Source organism: Dendrobium catenatum, unplaced genomic scaffold (assembly GCF_001605985.2).
Source record: "Dendrobium catenatum unplaced genomic scaffold, ASM160598v2 fragScaff_scaffold_532, whole genome shotgun sequence".
Classification (NCBI taxonomy): domain Eukaryota; kingdom Viridiplantae; phylum Streptophyta; class Magnoliopsida; order Asparagales; family Orchidaceae; genus Dendrobium; species Dendrobium catenatum.
This window is the reverse complement of record NW_021318994.1, coordinates 16,408-44,071: the sequence shown is the minus strand read 5'-3', so window position 1 is coordinate 44,071 and position 27,664 is coordinate 16,408. Positions and strand designations below refer to the sequence as shown.

General features: G+C 36.6%; 1 protein-coding gene across 2 annotated transcripts; it reads left to right on the top strand.

The window, feature by feature from the left end:
• On the top strand, positions 1–27,647 carry LOC110112037 (transcription antitermination protein NusB). Of its 2 annotated transcripts, XM_020844110.2 has the most exons (7): positions 6–619; positions 732–808; positions 1,326–1,460; positions 25,871–25,925; positions 26,198–26,285; positions 26,753–26,851; positions 27,334–27,647. In XM_020844110.2, exons 1-7 carry the CDS (start codon positions 306–308, stop codon positions 27,439–27,441), a joined length of 876 nt encoding a protein of 291 aa, XP_020699769.1. In that variant the 5' UTR covers positions 6–305; the 3' UTR covers positions 27,442–27,647. The 2 variants fall into 2 exon arrangements, with proteins under 2 accessions (XP_020699770.1, XP_020699769.1); XM_020844111.2 differs by lacking the exon at positions 1,326–1,460 and having other exon boundaries at positions 1–619.
• The last annotated feature ends 17 nt before the right edge of the window (positions 27,648–27,664 follow it).

The following is a 27,664-nucleotide window of genomic DNA, read 5'->3' as shown; positions in this document are numbered from 1 at the left end:
TCTATCACATCTTTTCTCTTTGGACTGTCTATGCTCTTCCTAGTAGAATTTTAAAGAGTCGCCAAAAAAGCTTAGCCTCTTTGAACGACGTTTTTGTCGATCATTCTTTCCTTTCGCGCGCTTCGGCGGCTACATCCCGTAAATCCGCTGAATTACCGATTTACTAAAATTCGGAATTAAGAGAAAGTGGTGTAGGAAAAGGATTGAAGTTTGTTGGATTTAAAGTTCTCATTTTTGTCGTTTGGCAGGATTTAGGCTAAATCCTGCAACCAAACAAACCCTATCTCTTCAAATTCTAGGGAAACATGGAAGCAAGCTTGGCTCTTTCCTTCTCTTCTCCCAATGCCCACCTCGTCTTCAATATCCTCAACTCTGCCCCTCCTTCACCTTCTAATCGCAAACCCTTTTACTCTTTCTATAGAAACTTTTGGCCCAAATCGCCCAAAGCTCTCACCTTTTCTCCACCAACTAAGAATTCTTTCATTGTCTCTCCACCTTACGCTGTCGTCGAGGCCTTAGAGACAACTACGGAGTCATGCATTCTTCCAAAAAGAGCTTTTTCTAAGTTAGATAACGGCGGGAAATTTCATAGCCCGAGAGCTGCTAGGGAACTCGCTTTGTGAGTTAGAAGTTTCCGAGTTTTTTTATTTATTTATTTATTTATCGTCAAAGTTTCTGTACTTCCTATAATTTGGGAAACTTGATTTTTATTAGAGACAATTTGATGGCAGGTTGATTGCATATGCCGCTTGCTTAGAAGGGTCCGACCCTGTTTTTCTCTTAGACAAGAGGGTAAATGCAAAAAAAGGTATTTGGGCCTTTGCCTTTTATTGTTCTAATTTGTTGAAAATTTCATGATTTTGTTTTCTGTTTGGTGTTTTTTTGGATAATTTTATGCTCCTTTTGGCTACCAGTGGAATTTAGTAAATATTGTAATTCCAGATTTTGTATAACCTAGAGTTGTTAAATCTTGAATTTATTTGATCTGATAAATGTTAAATATGGTTAAATCCTAATAAACTGTTTGAGAGATGTTTTCCAGAATTAGGATTTAAATGAATGAAAACAAGATGCATGGTTAGTATAAGTGGTATAAATATTTTAAATCCTAGCTCCATCTTGATTTACTAATTCAGAATTTGCAAAAAGCTAGAGGTAATGATATTTAAGAAGTTAGTAGGATTTATGTATATTAAAAAATGGTTTTGCAAGATTTATAGGTTGAATCTTGCAATCAAACAATCTCTTATGTTATTATTTTTTTTCCGTATGGTTGTCTTTTATTGGTTAGGGGTTTTTTCATTGTGATTAATGTGAGGTTCCAGTGCCTGGTTATGTCTTCGACAAGAATTCTCTGCTGGAGTATGATCACATGAGCTTTAGTGGGGAACCTGTTCAGGTGAAAAGTGAAGAAGAGGCAGAGGAGCTTATGAAAAAGAATGAAAAAGACTCAAAAAATGGTAATCCCTCCCATATTCTTTATTATATAATGTGTATGTTTTCTCAAACAGTATAATTATTTTAGCACTGTAAAGTCTTAAATATATATTTTTTTTAAAGTTATAATATATTCCATCTTTGTATATGAAAATCCTTGTTAGGAGAGTAGATGTATTAGATTTGGCCTATGCTTAGCGAGGTAGAGGTAAAGCTAAAATGAATTAGCTAGAAAATATTAGAAATGACCCTTTTTTTTAAATAGATTTAAATGAGATTTTGACTCCTAGCATGAGGCAATGAAGAAAATGGATTCATCTAATAGACCTCATGTAGTGGGATAAAGACTTGATGTTTTTGTTGTTGTTGTTGATTGTGTATGAAAATTCCAAACTTTTTTTAAGCAACAATTCCATAAGTCAAAGTTTGTGATGTAGTTAAAATGGGCATTGACTTAACTTATTTGTTTTTGGCTCTATAATGAATAACTTGAACAAGATTAAGATATTTCAACTTGTTTAAAAATTTGAGCTCATTCATTTTTTGCTTGATAATCATGAATCATTCTTGATTAGATCTTGCTCATTTATGTCTTGTTGAAAGGGAAGAAAGAGTGTCATTGAGACATCCTCTCACTATCTTTCTTTTCTTGCTCTGTTTTCTATCTCTGTATTGTTACACAATGAGTAGATCCTATTTTATCATGCTAATCTACTTAAATATAAGAAAAACAACAAAGAGGTTATTCAAAATAAAATAAAAGCTTCACAACTACAACCATTTATGCAATTATATAATTGTCAATTCAAAGACGCACTAGCCTTAATAAAGATATAGCTTTCAAAGAAGTTCATAAGAGCATCGTGGCCATATTTAGATGATGTAGTTGTCATGTTTAGAGATTTTTGGCATATAAGACACTTAATTTGGGCCTTGTAATTACTTATTTAGATATAGTTGAAAATTGAAATTAACTTATCCATTCTTGTTGGTCAGAATAGAACTTGGGATTGACATTTAGTATTTGTTAACAATATCATTATACCGAAATCTATTTCTTAAGACCTCTTGTTGCAGAGTACTTCCATCATACTGTTTTGTTTAGCTTGTCATCTCTATTTCTACCTAAATAACTACCTAAATAATTTTTTTTTTTAGGCAAACCTTGATTTTCAAACTGTTTGATAAACAATGAGGATTTGAAATGCATAAGCAAGCTTCCTAGGTTTATTTCAACTAGGAACTTAGGCTTTAGAGACAATTTGATGCATTAATTCGGTAATGGCCGTAGAAAAGGATCAAGGATTCTAGTACGAAATGGATGCCATAGAAATTTCAAGAAGCTGGGTCAAATTTTGTTCAACTATGACCTTTTCAAAAAGAAAAAAAAAAGTACCAATAAGGTTATCTAAGGTGACCAGCCATGACATCATTGTCATTATTACTACCTCAATTAATGCTGACTTTTTTCTTTGTCGCCATGGTAGTGTCCGATCTTTGTAATGGTATTAACCTGCATGTATAATATGTATTTGTTGTGCTTGTACATATAGGCACTGATTTAGTCGAGAATGAGATTCAAGTTTGTGTTATAGTTGACACTCTTGTTGATTCTATGGTTTTCACCTGATATTTCTGTGAATTTCTATTTGTTCTTGTCTGCAAAACTTAATATGGGGTGGCATTTCAGGGAAATTGAAGAAATAACTGAATCTAGGGTTTTGAAGTTTACAAATTATAAATTATGAGGCATGGTGGTGTGAAACTACTAGGAGTTACTTGAGAAATTAAAAGGAACAATTGATTAAAACTTGCTAATGAAAATTATTGCTTGCAAATAGAGAAGAGTTAGGAATTCAAAGTATTCAACTTGCTTAGGCAAAGAAGCGCTTTTGATATTAACTGAATAATCCAATCAAAATTCAAGACAATAGTAAATACTAAGTACACAACATAATCCACCACTTAATAACGAGAGGTTCACCTTGAGTACCTTCTCGCTCAATCACTCTTAGGATTTAGCGGAGAAAGACGAACCATACGAGGAAGGATATTACTACTAGGAAGACGGCACCGAGGACCTTCGCTGATGGGGAGGTAGCCGGCGGCGGAGGAGGCGGTGGGTGACCGATGATTATCCAACGACCCGGTTGAAGGTGCTCTTCAATCGATAATGTTAGTTGGTATAAGATGTGGTCGACATATCCGTCAACAGTCTCGTCGTTGCCAAAGTACACGTCAAAGAATGTGGATCCAAGAATATCTGATCGTCCTTGCTCGTCGAAGCCAAATTCGGCCATGCATGGTAGAAGGGAGGAAATAATTTGTCTTTTTCTTTGGCTTCAAACAACATGAGAGTTTTAGGTTTTCCACGGGAGGATGCAATTGGAGCGGGGTGGCCAAGGGGAAGAGAGGGAATTAGATTAGGTTAGAGGGTGAGAGAGAAAATTTTAGTAAGTATGAAATTAATTCATATTTAAGTGGATTTAGAGGGAATTAAATTTGAGATTGATTTCAAATTCAAATAGGGTGAGGGCTCAAAGAGGAAAAATACGAGAGAAGCCCAATAAGGGGGGCCGGCTGCATTAAGAGGAGGAGGTTTGTGGGGAGGGATTTAAGAGTTTCCAAAACAACTCATGGGAATTAGGAAAGGCAATAAGAAATCCAATCTAATTTGAATTTCAAATAGGTTTGATTTTATGCACTTTCCTAATTAGGATTTAAAAATAAGGAAAGTATTTGAAATTTGAATTTCAAATTTCAAATAAGATTAATTTCTTTCCTTTTCCATGTAGAGCTAATTTAAGAAGGAAATTATGATAATTGAAATCATCATAATTGAGGTGGAGCTAATGGGGAGGCCGGCGGCAATGGGGGAGGGGGAGGGGGAGATGGCGTCGGGTGTGAGGAAGGAAGGCTTGAGCCGCCGGTTGGAGGGGGGGATTTTGGTGCTTCATTAGGGTGGGATTTGGATCGTGATGGATATAAGGGTGGAGATCGGTAGACAAGTGGGTAGTGGCTGGCAGGTGTGGAGAGGAAGGGGAGGGAGGAAAGATGGAGACCACGAGCCACGGACTCTTCCAATGACTGGTGGGTATTGCACTTGCCGCACTCCGGACTCTCTCTCTTCTCTCGAGCACACACACAAGAAGAATAAGAAGACAAACTCAAATTTTATTCAATCATTTATCATCCTCTTACAACACATAAGACCACTATATATATAGGTCTCAAACATGAAAAAAGAAAAGTACACAATTTCCCTCTAGGCTACAATAATAAGACACTTCCTCATAGGGGTAAATTCGGAAAATAACAAAACTAAATAAAACATAACATAAAGAAATGCATCAAAAGTAAAGACGTTGAATTGTAGCCGTTGATCTGCGATTCCTTCGTCGATAAACTTGTCGATAACGCCTGTCGATGTCCTCATCATTCTCCCCAGGTGGAAGAAAACTCGACCTTATCCAGTGAGTGTCCCTAGAGCTCTCGTACAACTCCAGGAGGTATGGATCTAGTCTCTGCTGAAAGTTTGATAGGGATGTTAAGCCCTTATGAACTAGTCTCGAGGCTAACCAAGAGAGGGGTGAATTGGATATTAAAAAATTTCTCTAAACAAAAACACAATCTTAAACCAAACCAAGATTCATCACAAGAGAAACGAGTGTGGAAATTAAAGTGCAGAAATAATAAAAGAAAGAACACAACAGATTTATAGTGGTTCGGTCAAACATTGACCTACGTCCACTCCCCGGAGGCACCCTCGGAGTATTGCACTAAATTTTTAGTGACTTTCCTTTAGTCCCACACAGCTAGGCGGAGAAGCCCTTACAAAATCACTTCCTCCTTCCCTGGTGTGGCGGAGTAGTCGGGTCCTTTGACACCAAAGAGATCTTTTTCTTCCCAAAACTTTCCTCAAGATGAACCTTGAATTCGATGGTACTAAGGTGCAAGCTTGCCGGAGCAACCATGTGAAACCCTCCAGACTCCCTTGAAATCATCTCCAAGGATCTTCTTCCTCTCTCAAACTCCACCCTTTCCTCTCTCCCTTTCAAGTTCTGTCTTCAAGTTTCCTCTAGAAGAACGAAGCTTCAATGGCTGCTAAAGACACTGACTTGTATAAACAAGAGGGCTTAAATAGAAGAGCTCCAAATTTGCTATTAATTGCAACAAACTGACACTATCCTCCAGGACGATATTCATATCGTCCTGTACGATTAGTTCAAATCGTTGAGCATTGACAAGAACATCACCCTGATTGCATGTCTAGACGATGGAAAAGTAAACTGATTGCCAAGGACGATCTCACAATCGTTTCGGCCGATTAGTACAAAAAAGGCACATATCGTCCAGAGCATCGTCTTGGATGGAGCTAGACCGATTATGAATCATCCAGGAAGAACCAAGGTTTGTTAACTGATCGTTTTGGATGATCCTGCGATCGTCCAGGACGATATGATCAAGCAATCAAATCTTAATTGCTTTGCTTAATTACCAAACTAATTTTGGCATAATTGTAGTGCATTGTCCATGACGATGACCTGGACGATGTCCAAAAATAAAATATGCCTAATAGGTTGTAGCGGCTGATTCTTTCTGAATTGAGCCTATCGTCCCGGACGATGCCAGTATCGTTCAGGATGATTTGCTTACTTGCGGCTATCTTAATCAGGATGCTCTAATTAGGATTTTTTTTAACCGATCGTCCGGGACGATTTGGGATCGTCCCGGACGATATGATCGAAAACAGAAAACTCTAAAATAGTTAGAATTTTTCCCCCAAGTATGTATGTGCAAGATTACTAAGCACGCATACATCTTTACATTACATGACTCAAAAAATCAAAAACACCAATGAATATTACAAATAAAATTTGTTCAACCAAATCTTGAGCCTTGAATGGTGCATCGTAATTCTGAAAAGTTAGTATACACATAAATAAAAATATATTGCAAATACAGGTAGACAATAGAAAGTGAACCACAATATTTGTTATCATCAAAAACATTAACTCATAAGCTCGAGTTGTAACAATCTCCCCCTTTTTGATGTGACAAATATTACAGGTTGAATTTGCAAAATTAAAAATATTTTATCCTAATCTCTCCCTTACTAGAATAAAAAAATTAAAATTAGGGGTTAACAAAATTTTTGTTGTTTCTATTTTTTTAAAATAAAAGGTTACAAAAAAAAAAGATACAAATATAATAGTACGTTCAAATACAACAGTACGTTCTCTTCCTTTGATATTATCAAAGAGTGAATGTGCACAAACAATCAGAAAAAAAATGATTAAAAAATAAAACAATCCCTAATCTAAAAAAAAATCAAATATTCTTAAAATGAGAAAGTTACTTCTTGATTTTATTCAAAAACTTAGTAAAGAATATATTGATAACGCATAACCCAAAAATGTTAGAAATTGTTAATCCAAGATCAAGTTCTTTTAAAGGCTCAAAAACTTTTTAATCCAATATCTAAATCAAGAAACAAATTAGAAAAAGAAACACTAATTTTTTTCAAAACTCCTTTCATAAAACATATCTAATAGAAGATTAGTGCAAAAATTTGTGAATCAGGAATCATGATTTTCAAGCTCATGTATCAAAAATATTAATAGGTAAAAGGGTTTTCTCTGATGTTCTAACCCTTGTAAACTTAATATCTCTGTCAGAGACTATGATTTTTAGTAAGCCATGAAGTTTACCGATCTCGTCAAAATAGAGCTTGGCAATCCGAGAGGTATCAAAAGTTTTAGAACAAGGGAGGAAGTGGGCCATTTTCGAAAAACGATCGACAACTACACAATATAATCATGTTTTCTCACAGTCTTTGGTAAACCAAGAACGAAATGCATACTCACATCTTGCCAAGGCAATTAGGTACGGGGAGTGGAGTGTAGAGTTTCGTGTTCTGTTTGCGTTGCTTGGCGAGTTGACAGGTATGACATCTCCTCAAAAGTTTACTAACATCATGCTTTGGACTCGGCCAATAGAATCGGTTCTCTAAGGCGGCAATAGTCTTAGATTGCCCAAAGTGACCAGCTAACCCTCCCGCATGTAACTCCCAAACAAGATATTCTCGAAGAGGCGTTTTGGAAATACAAAGTTTTTGAGCTCGGAATAGGTACCCATCTTCTATTAGGAAATCATTGATAGTGCGGTCACTTCCAGGGGTCAAGGAGTTATAGATTTCATAAAAATCAGGGCAGTCCTTATAGTCTTCTTTGATACGTTCAAAGGCAATCACCTCAATTCTCATCTCACGGGTGATCATTATTCGACAAGTTAAGGCGTCTACGGCCTTATTTTCAGATCATGATGTATGTTTAATGGTATAAATGTACTCTTGCAGAATTCAACCCACATTCCATGTCGGGCATTAAGTTTCTTTTGAGAATTAATATATCGTAACGCTTCATGATCCGAAAAGATGACAAATTCTTGGGGAAGTAGATAATGTCTCCAATACCTAAGAGATTGAATAGTAACATAGAACTCTTTATCATAGGTGGTTTATCGTTGTTTAATGTCATTCAACTTCTCGCTAAAATAAGCGACTGAATGTCCTTCTTGGGAAAGGACTCCACCAATGCCAATTTCAGAAGCGTCGTAGGTTACCTTGAAAACTTTAGAAAAATTCGATAATTTCATGACTGGAGCTTCTACCAGGCATTTCTTAATTTCCTCAAATACTTTAGTGACAGAAGTAGTCCAATGAAATTCTCCCTTCTTTAAGCAATTTGTTATTGTGGTCACTATAGTGCTAAAGTTTCTGATAAACATCCAAAAGAAAGTGGCCAGTCCATGAAAACTCCTGACATCTCTGATGTTCTTAGGTTCGGGCCACTCATTTATTGCTCACTTTTTCCGGGTCAGCGGATATGCCCTGGGAGGATATAATTAATCCAAGAAATATTATGTGATCAGTGAGGAATGTATATTTCTTGGGATTAGCAAACAATTGATCTTTCCTCAAGACTTTGCAGACTTGCTTTAAATGATCCAAGTGTTTATCCACCGAGTTACTGAAATTCAGAATATCATTAAAGTAGACCAGTCACCACTACAAATTTCCCTAGGAAAGGTTTGAGGACCTAGGTCATCACTCTCATAAACATACTTGGAGCATTGCTCAGGCCAAAAGGCATCATTGTCTACTCGTATAGTCCATCTCTGATTTTAAAGCGGTTTTCCATTCGTCTCTCGGACGGATCCTAATTTGATGGTAGGCACTTTTAAGGTTAATATTAGAGAATAGAGTGGCTCCGGTCATCATGTCTAACATGTCATCTAACTGAGGGATGGGAAAACGATACTTGATTGTGATTTTGTTGATAGTCGAATGGGAAAATGATACTTGACTGTGATTTTGTTGATAGCGCGGCTATCAACACACATTCTCCATGACCCATCTTTCTTAGGGGTTAGAAGGGCAGGATTAACCCATGGACTAAGGCTCTCCTTGATAAAACCGCTTTGTAATAACTCATCAACTTGTTTCTTGAGCTTAGCAGTTGGATTCATGCGGTAATGGGGTAAGTTGGGCAAGGAAGCTCCGGGCACTTAGTCATTAACGTGTTGAATGTCTCTTAAAGGTGGTAATTGGTGGCGCAGATCTTCTGGGGAGATGTCAATGAAAGTTTCGAGGAGAGGTTTTATTTCCTCAGGGACAGACTCTTCCTGGGTTGCACTCACTTCCCGAGCTACCAAGATGTAGAGGGGAGATCCTGACTCTAATTTAGTATCCAAGTCTTTTTTTTTGATAAAGCAATAAATGCATTAAAGCAAAAAAGAAAAACCAGGAAAGCAACTACACACCATCACGTACCGATTCCTCCTTCAATATTTCAACAAATGAATGAGGAACTTTATTGAGAGCTAAATCATCCCAACCAAAAGAATAAAAAATGGCATAGTTAGCACATAAGTCCGCTAACTTATTACCCCTCCTATCTATACAATTAAAGATTACATAACTAAAATCTTTAGTAAAAGAAAATTCTTCCATCTCCTTCCCATTCTCCTTGCAAAACTTTTGAATAAACTTGATTGCATTTGCATTGTCACTTTCTATTATGATACCTTTATATTCCAACATCCATTCTTTTATCACCTCTTTAATAGTCTTCAAAGCAAGAAGCTCCAAATAAGCATTATTCCAATGTTCACAAGTTTTGCCGAAAGCAAACAGGAACCTCCCTTTGTAATATCTGATACTCCTCCAATTCCTCCTTTGTAAGAGGATAACAATGCTGCATCAACATTCACTTTGATCCAATCGGGAGGAGGATGATGCCAAGCTTTGTCTAACAGCAATTGCTGATTGGCATTCAACCTTCCCAAATTGCTCCATTCGAAGGCTATATGTATAGCTGCATGATTGACAGACCCTGCAGCTATATAAGCAGGCGATCTCTCAGATTTTCCATGTATTAACTCATTCCTCCCTTTCCATGTGAAGTAAACGATGTTGCAGAAGATGTTTAACATAGAAGGATTTATCCTTTTCATTCAACTCCAGCGATCTTCAAAACAGGAAAGCATAGGTATCATAAACCCCCATTTATTCATAAGCAAAATAACCTCATTCAATTTCTTACAACTCACTGTTAAATGCTTTAAATCTTCTTCCTCATTGCATCCCCTAGGACAATAGCTATTAGTTATCAATCTCCTGTATGATAAGAAGCTGTAGGTTGGTAATGCGTTATTTAATAACCTCCACCAAAATGTTTCCACCCTTGCATTCAGCTTTGCCTTATTCAAAATTTTATAAAATTTGTACTCTTCAAAATGCTGATTTGCCGCCGAATATGCCAGAGCTGAAATAGACTTGCCCGAACCTTCATGAATTAGTTCCAATTGGAAAAAATTTGAACTTTACAAATTCTTTCTATTAGCTCCTCTCCAAAGTATTTCCTCATCTCAGCAACATTCCAACACCCTTCCAATATAAAGTCATTGACAGTTTTCACCTCGCAGTCATTGTTCCCCACGAATGTTGGCCACCTGTACTCTTGTCCATGAACCATATATCATTGAAGATATCAATAGATTCCCCATTTGCTATTTTCCATCTCACTATCTTTTTAAGACATTTTCCCCCATCCTTGATTAGTTTCCAAGCCAGCGAACAAGTTTTCCTTCCAGCATTTTGATCCCAGCTTTTACCATATTTCGGGTATAAGCATCTATGCAGCATAGAGTCTTTATCCATTGCATATTTCCAAGCAAGCCTTGCTCTTAAAGATCCCATTTTGGTAGAACATGAGTGCAACCCTCGGCCACCAATTTCCAACGGTTTACACATATTGTTCCAGCTCATGTAATGAAGTCCAAGACCTCCATTTATTTTTTTCCAAATAAAATTTCTACAAAGCTTATCAATCTCATTTAAAGTGCTAATAGGAATCAAAGAATGAGTAGAGTGGAATGATGAGATTGAGAGTAATACCGACTTAACAAGAGTAATCTTCCCCGCCAAAGAAATGAACTTGGTGCCCCAAGTATTTAGCATTTTTAATACCTTGTCAATTACAAACTGATAGTCCATTCTCCTTAGTCTTCTCAAAGCCACCTTAACTCCAAGATAAAAAAATTCTTTGGTAGATTTGAATCCCATGATGTGTGAAATAGTCTTCCTTTTCCTTCTTCTCACCTTTTTACTGAATAAAACAACTGATTTGTTTTGATTGATTTTCTGTCCGGTTTTGCAGCAGAAATCCTTCAAAATTCCTTTTATCTTCTTGACACTTGATACTTTTGAATCTGAGAAGATTACAATATTATCCGCATATAGCAAATGGGAGATCTTTGGGCCATTGGAGCTAATTTTAATACCAATTGATTCCTCTTCCAAAAGAGCATTAGACAACAATTGAGAGAAAATAATGAATAGCAACGGTGACAATGGACACCTCTGACTAAAACCACACTTGGCTTGTATCCCATCAGTATGATTCCCATCAACCATCAGAGCAAATGATGAAGTAATAACACAATCCATTATTAGTTCAGAGAAGAAACCCGGAAATCCAAAGCATTCCAAGGATTTATTTAGAGCCGGCCAACCCATGAAGTCATATGCTTGCTCCATGTTGACCTCGTGCACAAAAAAAAAAAAGAAGAAAATGCCATACCTGCTCTCTGTCACAGCCGTCCCGCGCACGTCGTCGCACGTCGCAGACGTGTTTGCGACACTCCTCTCACGATCGACGTCGCTTCTCCCACGACGCTTGGACGACCTTGCGTCGTTAAAAGGGTCGCGAAAATGAGGCCTTCGGCCTCTGCTAGCTCTCTCCATTCCTCCCCAACCCGCTCACTCCCTTACTCTCTCGCTCTTGCTCTCTCTCTCTCTCTCGACGAGGCCCCTTCGAGCAGAATCAGAAGCTACGACAGTTTGATCGGACGAAACGACAGAAGCTCGTCGCTTCTCGGCTCCTTTGTACTGGTCGACTTCGCTCCCTCTACGACTCTCTGCCAGCCGGATCGGAAGTCGACATTTGGATCTGAAGCAATAATCGGGAGCTCGCTCGCCGTAAAGATACTTTCTCCCTTTGGCGTCGCTTCTCCGGCTCCCTCGTTGCAGTTCGACTGCTCCTCCGATGCCGTTCCCCTCCCATTGGATCAAAGTTGTAACATTTTGATCGGAGGCAGCCATGGGAGCTCACCCGTAGGGAAGGTAACTTTCTACCTTTCGGATGCTTCTTCGGCCAACTCCAGTAAATCTGCAGAACAATTTTTAATTTATTATAATAATTATTAATTATATTTAATAATTATTTAATTATAATTATGATTAATTAGTTAATAATTAGTAATTAGTTATTAATTATAATTAATTCTGGTTAATTATAATTAGTTATTAATTAATTATAATTATAATTAATTTTCTAATTATAATTAGTTAATAATTAATAATTAATTATAAATTATAATTGTTTAATTATTATTATAATTAATAATAAAAAAAGAGAAGAAATCCCGTTCCCTCCCTTGCCTCGTTCCACGAGTCGATCGTGCCTTCTCCTACCTCGGTCCACGATCATCCACCGCCGGTCCTGAAGGTATAAATCTCTAAACTCAGATTTTCGTTCTCGACGTTCGTGACAAATAGGAAACCCCCTACGCGCTCACGTAGCGTTGTAGGGCAGGAAACTGGTGCGATGCTTGCGACGATTTAAGGATCCCTCTTCAATGCTTGCAACGAGCCGACAAACCTCCGAGACGCTCAAGTAGCGTTGTAGGGCGGGAAATCGGTGCGACGCTTGCGGCGAGGAGGATAAAAATATATTTTTGTATATATAAGTACCCCCGAACGCTCACGTAGTGCAGATGGGGGAAATCTGTGTTTTTTTGACTCGTGCTCCACACCCTTAAACGCTCACGTAGCGGGCGGGGATTTTAAATAAAGCATGCGACCGCGGTGTCACTTTTGACACCTACCTGAAGAGCTCACGTAGCGTCGAGGGGAAAGTTGCCTCTTGGTTTTTCCCCTAAACGGGGGAGACGTCGGGAGGCTGTCGAAATTTTCATTGAAACAGGAGACTTGGGCAGAATTTGAACAAGCTGATCGAACTCAAAAAGAACAAGCATTGGGACTCAAATAAACAACAATGAACAATAACTTGTGGACTTTTGAACTTGATTGAATGCAAGCAGAGGATCAGAACAAAATTCAAATGATTTCTAAAGGTCAAAATTCAAATAAAATGAAATCAAATTGGAACTAAACTCAAATCAAACTTGGACAAATGACATTGCACTTACAAGAACTTCAGAAAGATCTTGAACAAGACTTGGACTGCAGGGGACTCGAACGGGTAGATGAGACTCATTTTGAGTCTGAACTGTGTTTGGACTCAAAGCCCGAACAAAGCACTTGAACTCGCACTTGAACTCATGCTATACAACATTAAGAGGGAGTTATAGACTCGATGAACTGGAGTCTAAATGAAACTTAAGTTGGACTCAAGCATATACAAAGAGCTAACTTGAATCGTATTCAAGAGGACTCGTGAACTTGTGCTCAAATGAACTCAAATTATACGGGCAATGAAGAGTCTGATTTGAGCTTGGACTCAGACTTGAACTCAAGCTCGATCCAAACTTGGTCTGAACAATCATGCAAAAGTTTCAACTCAAAATTAAATTCCTAACTGCAACTCGCTTGAAAAATGGACAAGAATTTCTACCTGCAAGCTATGGAACAAGATTTCCAACGCAATGAACATGTACAAATGCCCGTAGATTAAGATGGCAATACCTGCATTCAGTAGTGGAGGACCGTCCCCTACAAACAAGTACAATCAAACCCACCCGAGATTGGTGAAAGGGTGGATATGATGCAGAAACAACGGGTCTTCTACAAACATTTTCAGGAGGTCGTAGTAGATGCAGCAGTCTCCTGCAAATGGATACTTGTGGATAACAGCAGTGTATTGAAATGAATCATTGTGGACATAAGTACGGATATCACCTACGACAGTGGTGATCAAGATGTTCAAGTACGTCGGGTACAAGGGCAGCCCGGTGTATGAAAAGGTGGATATGATACTGATGTAAAGGACTCTCCCACGAATACTCCTAGGAGCTCGTAGTGGATACAACGGGTCCCCGCAAATATATATAAGTCGCTTGTGGATAACAACAGTGGGTATATCGTAGGTACAACGAATCACTGTGGGCACAAGTATTGATATCACTTACGACATTGGTGATCAAGATCTTCAAGTATTTCGGGTACAAGGGCGACTCGATGTACAAAAAGTACACTCGGCATAATCGGAAAGGAAGTTTGAACAAATTAGAATCAAACTTCCTGGTATTCCAAAGTCTCTTCTTAGTTCTATACTTAAGAAGAAATCTATTACATTGATGATCTTAAAAGGAGTTCTCTACAAAGCAACAAAATTCAAAATCCAGAAAGTCCATCCCCGGTGAATGAGAAAGGGGGGAGTCAATATCAAGACCTACAATCCAACGCCACCGGATCTGCAACACTTATGCAAGCAGACAGAAGGCGTCTACAACCTACAATCCAATGCCACCGGATCTGCAACACTTATGCAAACAGACAGAAGGCGTCTACAACCTACAATCCAACGCCACCGGATCTGCAACACTTATGCAAGTAGACAGAAGGCGTCTACAACCTACAATCCGATGCCACCGGATCTGCAACACTTATGCAAGCAGATAGAAGGCGTCTACAATCTATAGCATATCGCCACCGGATCCACAACACTCGTACTAGCAGACAGAAGGCGTGTATAAGCTCTCAAATGAAAAGTTGTGTGCATCAAAATGATAGTTATCTACACAACTACAAATACTTTAAAGTACCCTTGCACGTGCACTATAAATTGTATACACATAGGTACACTAAAGGGGAAAATACAATCACCCGTATGGGCCCCGGCGAGCGTATTATTGGTACACACGTGACGTCTAGGGATGCTACGCGAGTCAATAAGTGAATTTAAGTTCGAACCCGATCATTCTATATGGATCGATAGGAGTTGACAGGGTTCAAACCAACAAACAAATATGTGGCCGTGGTGACCAGAATATTTGTTTTAATACATTTATATTAGGCCTTCAAGGCCTATAATCAAAAGAATTTTTTAACAAAGGCATAAAGCATACGAGAAACCCGATCCTCAATCAATAGCTTGGTCGAATTGACAGGGTTTAATCCATAACGAGAAATGACCTCAAACACACCGATGATGGCCGTGTTGAACGAAGATCTCAACCGGAGGGGTTCACAAACATTTTTAAATACATCCCAAAAGTCAATTCAAAATCCAAATTCCAGAAATCCTAAAGTCCAGATATTTAAAATTGAAATCAAATCATCAATCACTCAAAGCAAAGTCCATCCACCCTCCGCAACAGTTTGTCGGGGTGGGCAAATCAAAATTTACTTCAGCTCACAAAGAGCAAAATGTCTAGTCGAAAATATCACTAGGATCCATTCTCAAACAATCTCCTGCCAATAAGGACGTGGTACGTGTCCTCTAACCGGCGGTTTTGCCACCAAATGGCACCGCAGGATAAACGGTTATGACGACCCGGGGCCCTCTGAATCGAGTGGTTTTGCCGCCAAATGGCACCACGAAATACTGGTTATGTCCAGAGCCAATACGCTCCTTAGTGGCATCAAATCCTTGAGATATGAATCGATAGGATATGATCGATAGGGCACAAAGCCCTCTGTTAGCTAAGGTGGATTCAAATTTGTCCCCTTAGGCAAATATCTATCCCAGGTCTACAAGGTACCCTTGGACGAAGCAACCCATGGCTGCCGAAAAGGATCCTTCTATCAGGTTGGGTCGACTACCTCCTCTGACTATATAGACCAGGGACCACGATGGCCCGGAACGACGGAACCATGGGATCTTGATCGGGTCCATCATCCATTCCCCCACCATCCGCTTTAAGTGAAAGATGATGCAATTTCTATTTTAAATATCAATTTTCAAAATCCCCAAATCCTTCAAATTTCCAAATTCAAGTCCAAACCCATGCTGCTACTATATGCCAGATAACACGTATTTATACGTATCTGATTGACGACTAGCCTTAATCGAAAGTTCTCTCTCGTTATCGGGAGGGGTAATTTACTATAGGGGCTTGCCTTTTAACCCATAGAGGATAGAATTCAAAATAGCCAAACGAGAATAACGTTACCATAGCCATCTCTGATGATGCCACCACATCCCATAATATTATTATCCACCTCAGCACCAACATTCAGCTTAAAACAACCCACCCTCGATTTTAACCAAAAAACCAGACAAGGACCGGAAAAAGAGGAAGACAAATGCAACTTGAGACCAAGGTCAGCAACAACATGATAACAATGTTTAAAACCTTTTAAAGTAATTAAGTTAACTGAAACCAGGCTAAGTAATTTATCTTTCACATTATGAATAACCCTGGAAGAATTCATTTGAATACCATTAAAACCAGAGTTGTTCCTTTCCAACCAAAGATACCGAAGAATAAATGAAGAAGTGAAATTCCTAATATGGCCTTTGTAATCCACAAACCAAGCCTTAAGCATACTATAAATGGACATGTTCCCCTTAAAAATATTTAATTTAAAGATATCATCGAAGTAGCACTAGGTTTTAACCGCAATAGGCCCTGAAACAAAAACATGATGCATGCTTTCAAAATGGAAACAACATTGACATTTAGAAGGAATGACAAAACCTCTTTTAGTCAAAATGTCATCCGTAGGAATAAATCTGTTTAAAATTCTCCAAACAAAGGTAGACACCGTAGAGGGGATACTTGTATGACAAATCCTAAAATAAATGAAATTATCATCTTTTTTAATTCTAAAATCATGTCAAGCATCTTTTAATCTAAACAACCCATCACTAGCTAACTTATATAAAAGAACATCGTTAGAATCAGCATTAATAGGAATAGAGAAGATTTTCTGAATAATGCAATCAGGAACCACCTCAGCAAGCTTTTCATAATCCCAACAGTTATCATTGATAAAGTAATTAACCTTAACATTCGCATTAGAAGAAGAATTAATAAGAGAATCAATAGAAATAGAATTTAGCCATTGATCCTTCCAGAAAAAAACATTACCACTTCCAAGACCCCAAGCAAGATGATGTTCCATCTTCCACTTAATCTTACACATCCTTTGTCAAACTTTAGAATCAACAACATTAAAAGAACAAGTAGAAGGATGCTTCCTATCACAATACTTAGAAAACATAAACTTAGCCCATAAGGATGAATTAGCTTGTCCCACGAGGGCCAGGTCAGCCATAGTTTTGCAGCCAAGACCTCCCTCTTTTAAAATACCACAACACTTGTCCCACGAGGCCCAAATCATTTTAGTGTTACTAGAAGAGCCTTTCTAAAAAAACTTGTTAAGGATAATATCAATACGGTTACACACCCATTTAGTAGGGAGCATAGTTTGAAAAGAATACACAGGAAGATAACAAAGCACACTTCTAATGAGAGTAAGCCTACCCCCATACTCAAAAAATTAGACTCCCAGGACATGTGTTTATATTGAACCGAAGAAATTAAATAAACAAGAAAGATTTTTTTCTACCTTTAAAAAGAGGAATACCAAGATACTTAATAGGTAACTGACCATGCACAAAACTAGTCAAATCCTTAATAACCGAGATACGATTCCTCTTCATATTATTAGACACAATAAAACAACTTTTATTATTATTTAAGGACAAACTGCTAACAGTGCAAAAAACATGGAAAAAATCCATAAGTTTATTAATATTATTATGAGAAGCATTCATGAAAATGATAAAATCATCAGCAAAACAAATGTGAGAAATAGGAAAACCCCGCATGGTTTTGAAATAGTATTACTAACATGGAAAAAATCCATAAGTTTATTAATATTATTATGAGAAGCATTCATGAAAATGATAAAATCATCAGCAAAACATACTCCTAGAAAGATAATCAATAGCAATAATGAACAGCGTAGGAGACATATGGTCACCTTGCCTTAAACCATGAGAAGAATTAAAAAAATCAGCACTGTTGCCATTAATGAGCAAAGAAAAATAGGACCCCTCAATACAATTTTTAATCAGATTAAGAAAAACTAAAGTAAACCCAAAAGAGTGCAGGATGTTATAAATGAATTGCCAACTAATATTATCATAAGCTTTGGAAATGTCCAGCTTGAGGATGGAGTTACCATCCCTCACCTTAATGTCCAAATCATGACAAAACTCTTGAGCAAGCAAAATATTGTCATAAATAGAGCGACCTTTAACAAAACCCATTTGAAACTGAGAGATAATGTTAGGAAGAACATTAGATAAATGAGACATAGAAATTTTAGAAAGCAATTTATTGAAAAAAGTGCAAAGACTAATATGTCTGTAATCATCCCAGTTATTAGCATTAATCTTCTTAGGAATGAGAACAATAGAAGTAGAAGCAAAAAACTTAGGCATAGGGTTACCAACAACGAAATCCAAAATAGCAGCATGAAGATCATCCTTAATGATATCCTAAGTTTTTTGAAAAATTTAGTAGTAAACCCATTAGGACCAGTCACAGAGTTATCGTTCATATAAAAACAATAACTTTTAATTCCTTAATAGAAGGAGAGCTAGCAAGCATATCATTATTCGCCTCAGAAACCAGAGAGGGGATAATGCTATTATTAATCAAATTACAGGGATTAAAATCCTTATTAAGCCTATTTTTAAAATGATGAACGGCTAACATGGCAATTTCCTCGCCATTCTCAGTGATAGAACCATCATCACGAGCAATTTTCAAAATAGAGTTAGAAGCACGTTTACTATTAACCAAAGCATTAAAATACTTAGTATTATTATCCCTCTCCACCAAATTTTTAGCAGCAGCCTTTTGTTTCCAAAAAGTCTCTTCTTGAGCCTGAAGATTACAAAGATTAGATTTAGCCTCTCTAAGAGAAGCAAAATTGGCCTCAGAAGGACAGTTTTGACAAATATTCTCTCTATTATTAACCATATCTTCAGCATTTAAAATATTAGTAAAAATATTTTTGAAGACATTATGATTCCACCAATTTAAAAGCTGCTTAATCATTTCAACTTAGACCAGAGTCTTTTCATACCCCCAATAGAATTGTCAGGATGTAAAATAGCATTTCAGTTCTCTTGAACATTCCCAAAAAAGGAATCATGTTGAAGCCACATATTTTGAAAGCGAAATTGAGGAACAACATTAACCTGACTAATATTAAGAGCAAGAAGTAAAGGAGAATGGTTAGAAAGAGTACGACTAAGATGCTTAACAGAAATAGTACTAAAAGAATTGATCCAGTTATCATTAAATAAAATGCGATCCAGTCTTTGCCAAAGGTGCCCTCTATTCCAAGTAAATTGATTAATGAGATTACAGTCAATAATCATATTATTAAAATCTTCCATAGAAAAGGAATTAGGAAAAGATCCCCCAGAGTGCTCGGAAGGATTAGAAATAGTATTGAAATCACCGCCCACCAACCACGGACCATGATACATACTATGAAATTCAGTTAATTGCTCCCACAAAGCTTTTCTCATGCCACGAGAAGAAGCCGCATAAATGAAAGTGGCACAACACTTAACATTTAGAACATCGATATGACAATGAAGCACTTGAGTAAAATTACCAAGAACCACAATATGAACTGGATCTTTCCAGAAAACCCAAATCTTATTAGCACAATTAGCCATAGAATGCTTAAAACCAAGAAATCTAGCATTATTAAGTAACTTAAAAACATTAACAAGAGGTTCAAGCAAAACTAAAATGGAAATATCATGAATACGACAAAGATTTTTAACCTGCATCCGAAAGGAGGCGCACCCAATGCCCCTCACATTCCAAATGAGTGCGATTTAAACATAAAAACCAAAAAATTAACGACTAGTTTGAGAACGGGTATTTCTACCGGATTTTAAAACAAGATTAGTATTCCTGGCCGATTGAACCATAAGATTCTTGCTCTTCCTACCACGTTTACCTTGACCTTTAACAAAGCTAATGTCAATATCATCTCTAGCAAAACATCTAGCAGTAAATTCTAGATCCTTAGTATCAGTAAGATTATCATAACGCAGATGGGAAATAGTAGGAGACTTACATTCAGGATTTAGATCTAAACCGTTACCTTTGTGAGGTGGCTCACCTTCCTCCAACAATTCTTCCGCATCCATCTCACTATTATTTAAACCAAGCTCAGCATTTTCTATTTCAACTAAATCCTTTTGACTAGTCTCAACATGACTGACAGAAATAAGCTAGAGATTAGAAATAATAGGTTCCTGGTTATGGTTAGAACAAAAATCATCATCAGCATTAACAGGTAACTTAGAATTTAAACAGCCATTCAAAATGGGTAAAACAAGGTTAGCAATATTTAGAGAGCAAGTATCATTCAACCCTTGATTTTCCAATATTAAACCAACAGCAGGTGAGACATCCTCATTATCGCTAATATCAACCTGTTTAGGAAGAGAAACCTCTAGGGAAGACATAGACGTTAGAGGAGCGCAATTCAAAACAGGTAAGGGGTCATTCATGATGTTTAAAGAATCATTCACAGTAGGTAAAGGCACCTCATTAGACTTAGAAATAATTCCTTCATTCTCAGCAAGGTCCAAATTATCATTACCAGTAGAAGCAACATGAAGCAAGTTTTCATTATCAGACTGAACATCAACATTTTGTTGAGATTGTTTGGACACAACATTAGCTTTGCGAAGGTGATGATGTAGCCTATAACAATCGTTAAAAGCATGGTCATGCATTTTACAGGGAGAGCAGAATATAGGTAACTTTTCAAATTCTACCTTTTGAAAGTAACCGTTAATCTCAGAACCTATCCAAACCTCCGATGGATGCTTCTTAGAAACATCAAGTTCCACATGGACACGCGCAACAGAGGGCCGAGAGATGGAAGCCGTAGCTTGATCAGTTTGTAAGGGCCTTCCAAAAATCGACACAAGACCAAACAAAATTTGCGTATTGAAAAAATGTAATCTCAAGTTAGGAAAAGCAATCCAAACCGGCGCAATAGGTGATTCCTCTCGAACATCAAAGTTAGGAGTCCATTTGAGGAGACGCAACTGACATCCTTGAATGTAGTAAGATTGACGAGCAAAAATATGACTGTAATCCAGATCGGTCGTTAATTGGATTGCAACATGTCGCGGATCGAGCAACCCGACATGAAACGAAGTAGATAATTTCAAACTCACAAAAAACTTTCGGATCACGTCCAGATTAGGGCGACGCAAAACAAAATTACCTACAAGAGTAAGGGCAAAAGGGGCTGCAAGCTGAGAAACAACAAAGTCATCGAACAATAGAGCTGGACAACCCTTAATAGAAGACTGCACAAAATTAAGCTTAGGAGCAGCAGATGACGATCCTGAGACAACATCCTTGAAAGATCGAGTGCGACCATCAGTTAAGGCAGCATTCGGGTGGAGAGATGACGACTTAGTCGTCGTCTCCGAAGGAAAACGGAACGAAAAATCAAAGTAAAGCCACGAACGAACACAAACAAAGCCAGATAAGGAAAAAATCTAGCAAAAAAGCAAACCAAAAAGCAGAAAAACGAGGAAGGCGATCGAGAGAACGGAAACCCTAAATCGCCTCAGAGCCGCCAGTCGCAAGTTGGAAATGATCTCTTCCGCTGTCTTTGAGAAGATGGAACTCCCATCAATTAATTCTTCTTGTGTGGCCCTTGCTCTTTCTTTCTCTCTCTTTGCGCTGACTTTAAAAGATATATTCTGAAATTCTTTTGAAATATTTAAATTTATTTCTTCCATAATTCGCATGAACCATACCTGTTATATTCCATATTATTATTTAAATCAGAATTTCTCACTTCTTTTGAATAATCATGATTCACTTAATTTACTTGACCAGAGATAATTCCATTTTCCACTTCTACATTAGATAAAGAAGTAACCTTATTTTGATTAACCACATTTTTATTGCAATGAAGTTGCGCGTGTCATTTTCTACCTCAATTGAAACAGAATGATGAAATCTTTTCATATTCTATTTTTTAAAATAATCTTCCATTAGACCCTTCAACCCAAATATCTAAGGGAAGTTGTGCATCAAGATTAATACGAACATAAATTCTTGCAAATTCTCTTTACACCTAATTAAACATATTTCCATCCAAGAACATAGGTGTACCAACCATAGAAGCAATTCGAACAATGTTAGTTTCATCCCAACAATATAAAGGAAGATGAGGAAAATGGATCCACACAAATGAAAACAAATCCTTCATTGATGATGTTGAAAAATCAAGACTCCAATTCTCCTTACCAATAATATGTCCTCCTATAAATCAAGGTCCTCCACTAAACACAACTTCTTTTGCTTCAGAAGAATGAAATGAACATAGAAACCATTCCATTCCTAAGTTAATAAGGTGAAAATAACCAAATTTACTCCATTATTTCCTTAAATCTATACTAATCACTGAATAAGAAATAGAGTTTCCAAAAACCTTAATGACCAAAGAGTTATGAAGTCTTAATATTGCCTTTTCATTTTCAAGATGCAATTTAACAGCAACACCATCTTCTATCATCTCAATATCTTTCTCAAGATTAACTAGATTAATGTTAGGTTGTTTGCCTTCTAGCATTAACAGGTTCTTTCAACAAATTAGAAGAGTTTTTAACATCTTCAGAAGCATTAACGCAAACATTTACAGAATCTGAAAGTTTGCCAGACACATGGACATTTCCCCTTTCAGAAGGAACAGAATTGATATCAACATTTGCAGAAAAACCTGAATTGAAATCATTTCTGACTAAAGAAACTGGATTAACAACAACCTTTGCAGAAGAAGCACAATTGCCATCATCTTTTTTTACTAATCTTAAAATAGATGCCTCTAAATCATTAGGTCTTCCTAGAAATCTTTCATCAATCTTCGATTTAGCATTTTTAAAAGAGAAATCTTGAGTATAAGACATCAAATTTTTACCCTTATCAATCACAAAGTCGATCTTTATCAAACCAGAGGAATTAACGGCATCAGGATTATCTTGATCAGCAATGGAGCTCCATAGACAGGTTTAACAGATGAACCATGGGAAGAAGAAGGAATTTAATCAATTTGGGAGAGTGCTATGTGCACGTAGATTTATGTGTGCAACTTAAATTTAAGAATCTTTTTAATTAATAATTAGTCTACTTTTTCTTATGAGATATACTAATGCTAAACAAATTCGATAGTGATATTTGATGTTTTATCAAATCTCAAAGGACTACATGATACTTAACTAAATCTCGGGAGTTGTAAATGAAAATTAATTGCTTATTCAGGCTACCAAAAAATTTCATAATTATATATTAATCAAATATATAATAAAATCTAAATATTTATTCAGAATTTTTTAAGAAAATTAAAACCTACTTGCCAGTTCAAATTTATAATAATATTAAAGATTTTAATCCTTGCAGTTACAAGAAAACATTTTACTCGCTAGCTCAGATTTTTTTTTTTTTTTTTTTTTTTTTTTTTTTTTTTTTTTAATTTTTTACTCACTTGCTCAGATTGGTTTCATAGCGCATATGTTTTTAACTTTCAGTTTACTTTTCCTTTATAGTCTGTTTTCAGTTTGTTGTTTTTGCTCTAAATTTTTATATTTTTGGATTTAATATTACAGCTCCTAGATATTAATTTCTCCTGAATAAAGTTTTTACTCATAATAATAACATTTTTTTAGGAGAAATAAAATACTTTACATGATGAATATCCAAAATTACCTACTCTTAATAATCAATCTTTCCATGGAATAACTCTAATTTCCAATAATATTTAAAAATATTAATATGAAATAACGAATCCATTAAACAAATATAGAACGGGCAAATTTTTAAAATAAATACAGCTAAAAAATTAATTAATTAATTGAATATCGAAAAAAAAATAAAAAAAGTATGTTACTGTAGCAAGTAGCCCGTTTAACGGAAAACTTGCTACAATCACAGTTGACTGGACTGGCACATGACTCAGCATGGCTAAATCAGCTGTAAGTCGCCTGTTAAACAAGGTTCTTTGGCTATTTTTATTTTTTTTATATTTAATTAATTTATTTATCTTTTAACCGTATATATATTAAAAATTTGCGGAATACATATAAGGGGGATTACGAGAATTGTAAGAGACCAAATATTTTATATGGAACACCCAAGAAAGAAAAATCATGGGGCATAGCTCAATTGAAATGATTCTCTAGTGTTTTTCATTGATTTTAAATGATGTCATTTCTCAAGGAAGGTTTTGATGGAGCATAACAAATATACATTTTATAGAGCACATTGCATGTTTAGGTTGGAAGAGCCTAATGACATGAGAGTTATTCTTCAAGATTGTTGGTCTATTTTTTTGGTTGGAAGAATTGTAGTTGAGCAATGGAGGTTGAAGGTTCGTAATCAGGCAATGGTAGTTGGAAGAATGTGGAGGGATCATAGATGGGCGATGGAGGTTGAGCGATGGTGGTTGGAGGGATAGTAGTCGGCGATGGTGATCTGAGGGATCATAGTAGTGTGATTGTAGTCTGCTGATGAAGTTTGGTGGGATCATAGTTGGCACGGTGGTCCTTGGGACCCTAGCCGATAGGCAATAGAGGTTTAGAAGGACCGTAACTGGGAAGCTGAGGTTGAAGAACTGTTGTCGGGCAAGTGTGGTCTGAGGACTGTAGTCAGCGGGTTATGATGTTTAGAATGATCATACTCGGTAGGCGACAGAGGTTGAAGGACTGTAGTCGGTGAACGATGGAGGTTGGGAGGATCATAGTCCTGTGATTGAGTTCAAATGATTGTAGTCAGCAGGTGACAAAACTTTGAAGGAATGTAGGCTGACGATGGTGGTTCGAGGACCGTAGTCAAGCGATGGTGGTCCGAGAACCGTAGTAAGACGACGATGGTTTGTGGACTGTAGTCGACAAGCAACTGTGGTTTGAGGGTGGAGATTGGAAATGGTTCAATGATGGTAATCGTATGGAGCCCTGATAGTGGTGGCCGGGAGTTGGTTCAATGGTGGCCTAGTAGAGGTCTGATAGTAACAGCAGGGTGACGAGAGTTTGCTGTCGGTGGTGCTCAAGTGGAGATTCGGGATTCTTTAAGTCTTAGAATTTTCTTCTCTCTTTCTAGGGTCCAAGCCCCTTATGTATGGAGTGATGGTCTATTAATAAATTTTTTGGATAGACATGCCCTATAAATATGGTGAAAGTTCGGAGAAAAATCAGAGCAGTCCATCGAATGGTGCATATTGATTCTCACAATTATTTAAGTGCCTTAATGATGTCATATTTATGTAATCTGGGGATCACTAGATTAATCTGGTTGAGCTACTTGATTTGACTATAAGCATGTCAAATTTGGAGTTCATTTGATCCTCCAATTAAAATAATGAAGCTTTCAAATACCTTTAGGCCCTTGATTTTGGCTTATTAGTGCTCGGATTGGACCATCTTTTATGTCGTTGTGTTTGTCTCATTTAGATGTTCACTTTGACTATAAGTTTGCTGAAATTTGAGCTTTGTTGATCCTAAATTTGATTTTGAAAGTTTCCAATTTAAGTGTGCCTTGGGATTCATGCCCGATCAAAATGATTTTTCGTGACATATTAGTATTGCCTGATAGTTTGAACAATACCAGCGGGTCTCAACATGTCCAATAACTTGGGAGTGGCTGAGCAGTAGAATGTTAAATGTATGCCTAATTGCATATTATTTTTGTATGCGAACCATCTCACTCTTCAGCTATATTAATCTCTAAAACATGCATAATAACTTATTTATTCTATCATTTTTTTTACTGTGTATTTATTGTTTCTTGTTGGTGTTCTAACCATCAGATTTTGTTTATGTTGTTGCTCCTCTTCCAGAAGCAGAAGTTCTTTCAGCACCTCCAAAGCTTGTCTACAACAAGTTTGTTCTCAGGTATTCTATTAGTTTCTGATTATGTGATTTGTCATTGACAATCATGTAATTTGTAAATAAGCTCTTTCAGCACCTCCAAAGCTCGCCTACAAAAAGTTTGTTCTTTAGGTCTCTTATTGGTGGCTGGCTTGTGGCCAAAGAGCTCCAAACGATTTTAGATTCCCATATTTGCATCGCATTTTTTATTCTTAGTAATGTTTCCTTTGAAAAAGTTTTCATTAATTATGCTCAGTTTCAAGGATTCGTAAGTTGTGCATTTTGGTTTGTAATAGATTGGCCAGGGATCTCTTGGGAGCTGTTGTGAAACAGTGGAATGAGCATGTCCTTGTCATTGATAAAATCATCCCTCAAAATTGGAAGGTATCCCTCACACTTTATTTACTTGATTTCCTGACCTAGAGGGCTATTAAGAAATTGAAATCATGAGTTCATACAATCACTTTGATCATCATTATCAATAATCTTATCCCTACTAATTTAATTTTGACTTATTGTCCATTCTCTTGCTTAGTGATGTGTTGTTGTTCTCCACAATTTTGAGAGGGGTTTACATTTATCTCATAAAATTCTTCATCTATTGTAATCAAATATTTAAACTATATAAAAAATATCACTAATATGAATTTATTTAAAGTAAAACACACATTTTCATGCATATTATTTGATGTTATTTAAACACTAAAGTGGTAGGTAAGTAAATATAAAATATTTACGTGTTAGATATGTCAATACATAAGAATTTTGTGTATGTAATCTCCATATATATATATATATATATATATATATATGGACAGTGCTAATTTAGTCTCTTTAAAATTTTGAATCAGGATGAATCTACTGCAAGAATCTTGGAACTTTCCATTCTACATCTTGCCATGGCAGAGATAACGGAAATAGGGACAAAGCATCAAATTGTCATTAATGAGGTTAACCATCCTCCCTTACAGCATTCATTTGTAATTTAGGCTTTGTTTGAGATGGCTTTTTTATTGCTTCTTAAAACAGCTTTCTAGTAAAAATTAAAAATTTAGTACTCGAAGCTGCTTTAAGAAACAGTAAAAAAATCTTATCAAACGAAGCCTTAGTGAAATTTTTATTGCATTTTTTCTTTAAATGAATATATTTTTAAAAGTGGTGTAAGTGAAATGTATAGTTTTAGAAATATAAGTGTTATATGATTGGATGAAAAATAAATCACATTAATTTTTAAATTTTTATTGGGATAATTTCAAATAACTTCTTTCTCCCTCCCATTCCTCACTCTCTCTCTCTCATCTCAAATGCAAAGCAAGGGGAGGATAGCAAGCTATATGATTGGATGAAAAATAATTAATATACTCTTAATGCTACTGGCAATATAACCAGCTTTTAATATACTATTTGTTGACTTAGTTTTCTATCCATGCAGGCTGTTGATCTGACAAAGAGATTCTGTGATGGATCTGCTCCTCGAATAATAAACGGTTGCCTTCGGACATTCATCAAAGATTATAATAGCAGAATAGCTGCTGTATAATCCATGTTGTTGTAATGCACAAAGAGGATAGCAAGCTCTCTTGTAGCCATTGGAGCTATTTAAGAGTTCTCTTATTATTTTCATTTCAACCCTCCCTCATGTATTGTATTGAACTGCACAAATTACGCCTATCAAAAATCATATATTGATATTCCTGGAAAATGAAAAGAAGTAATTATCTATTGAATTATAGAAGAAAAAAAACATGTACAATTTCTGCCCA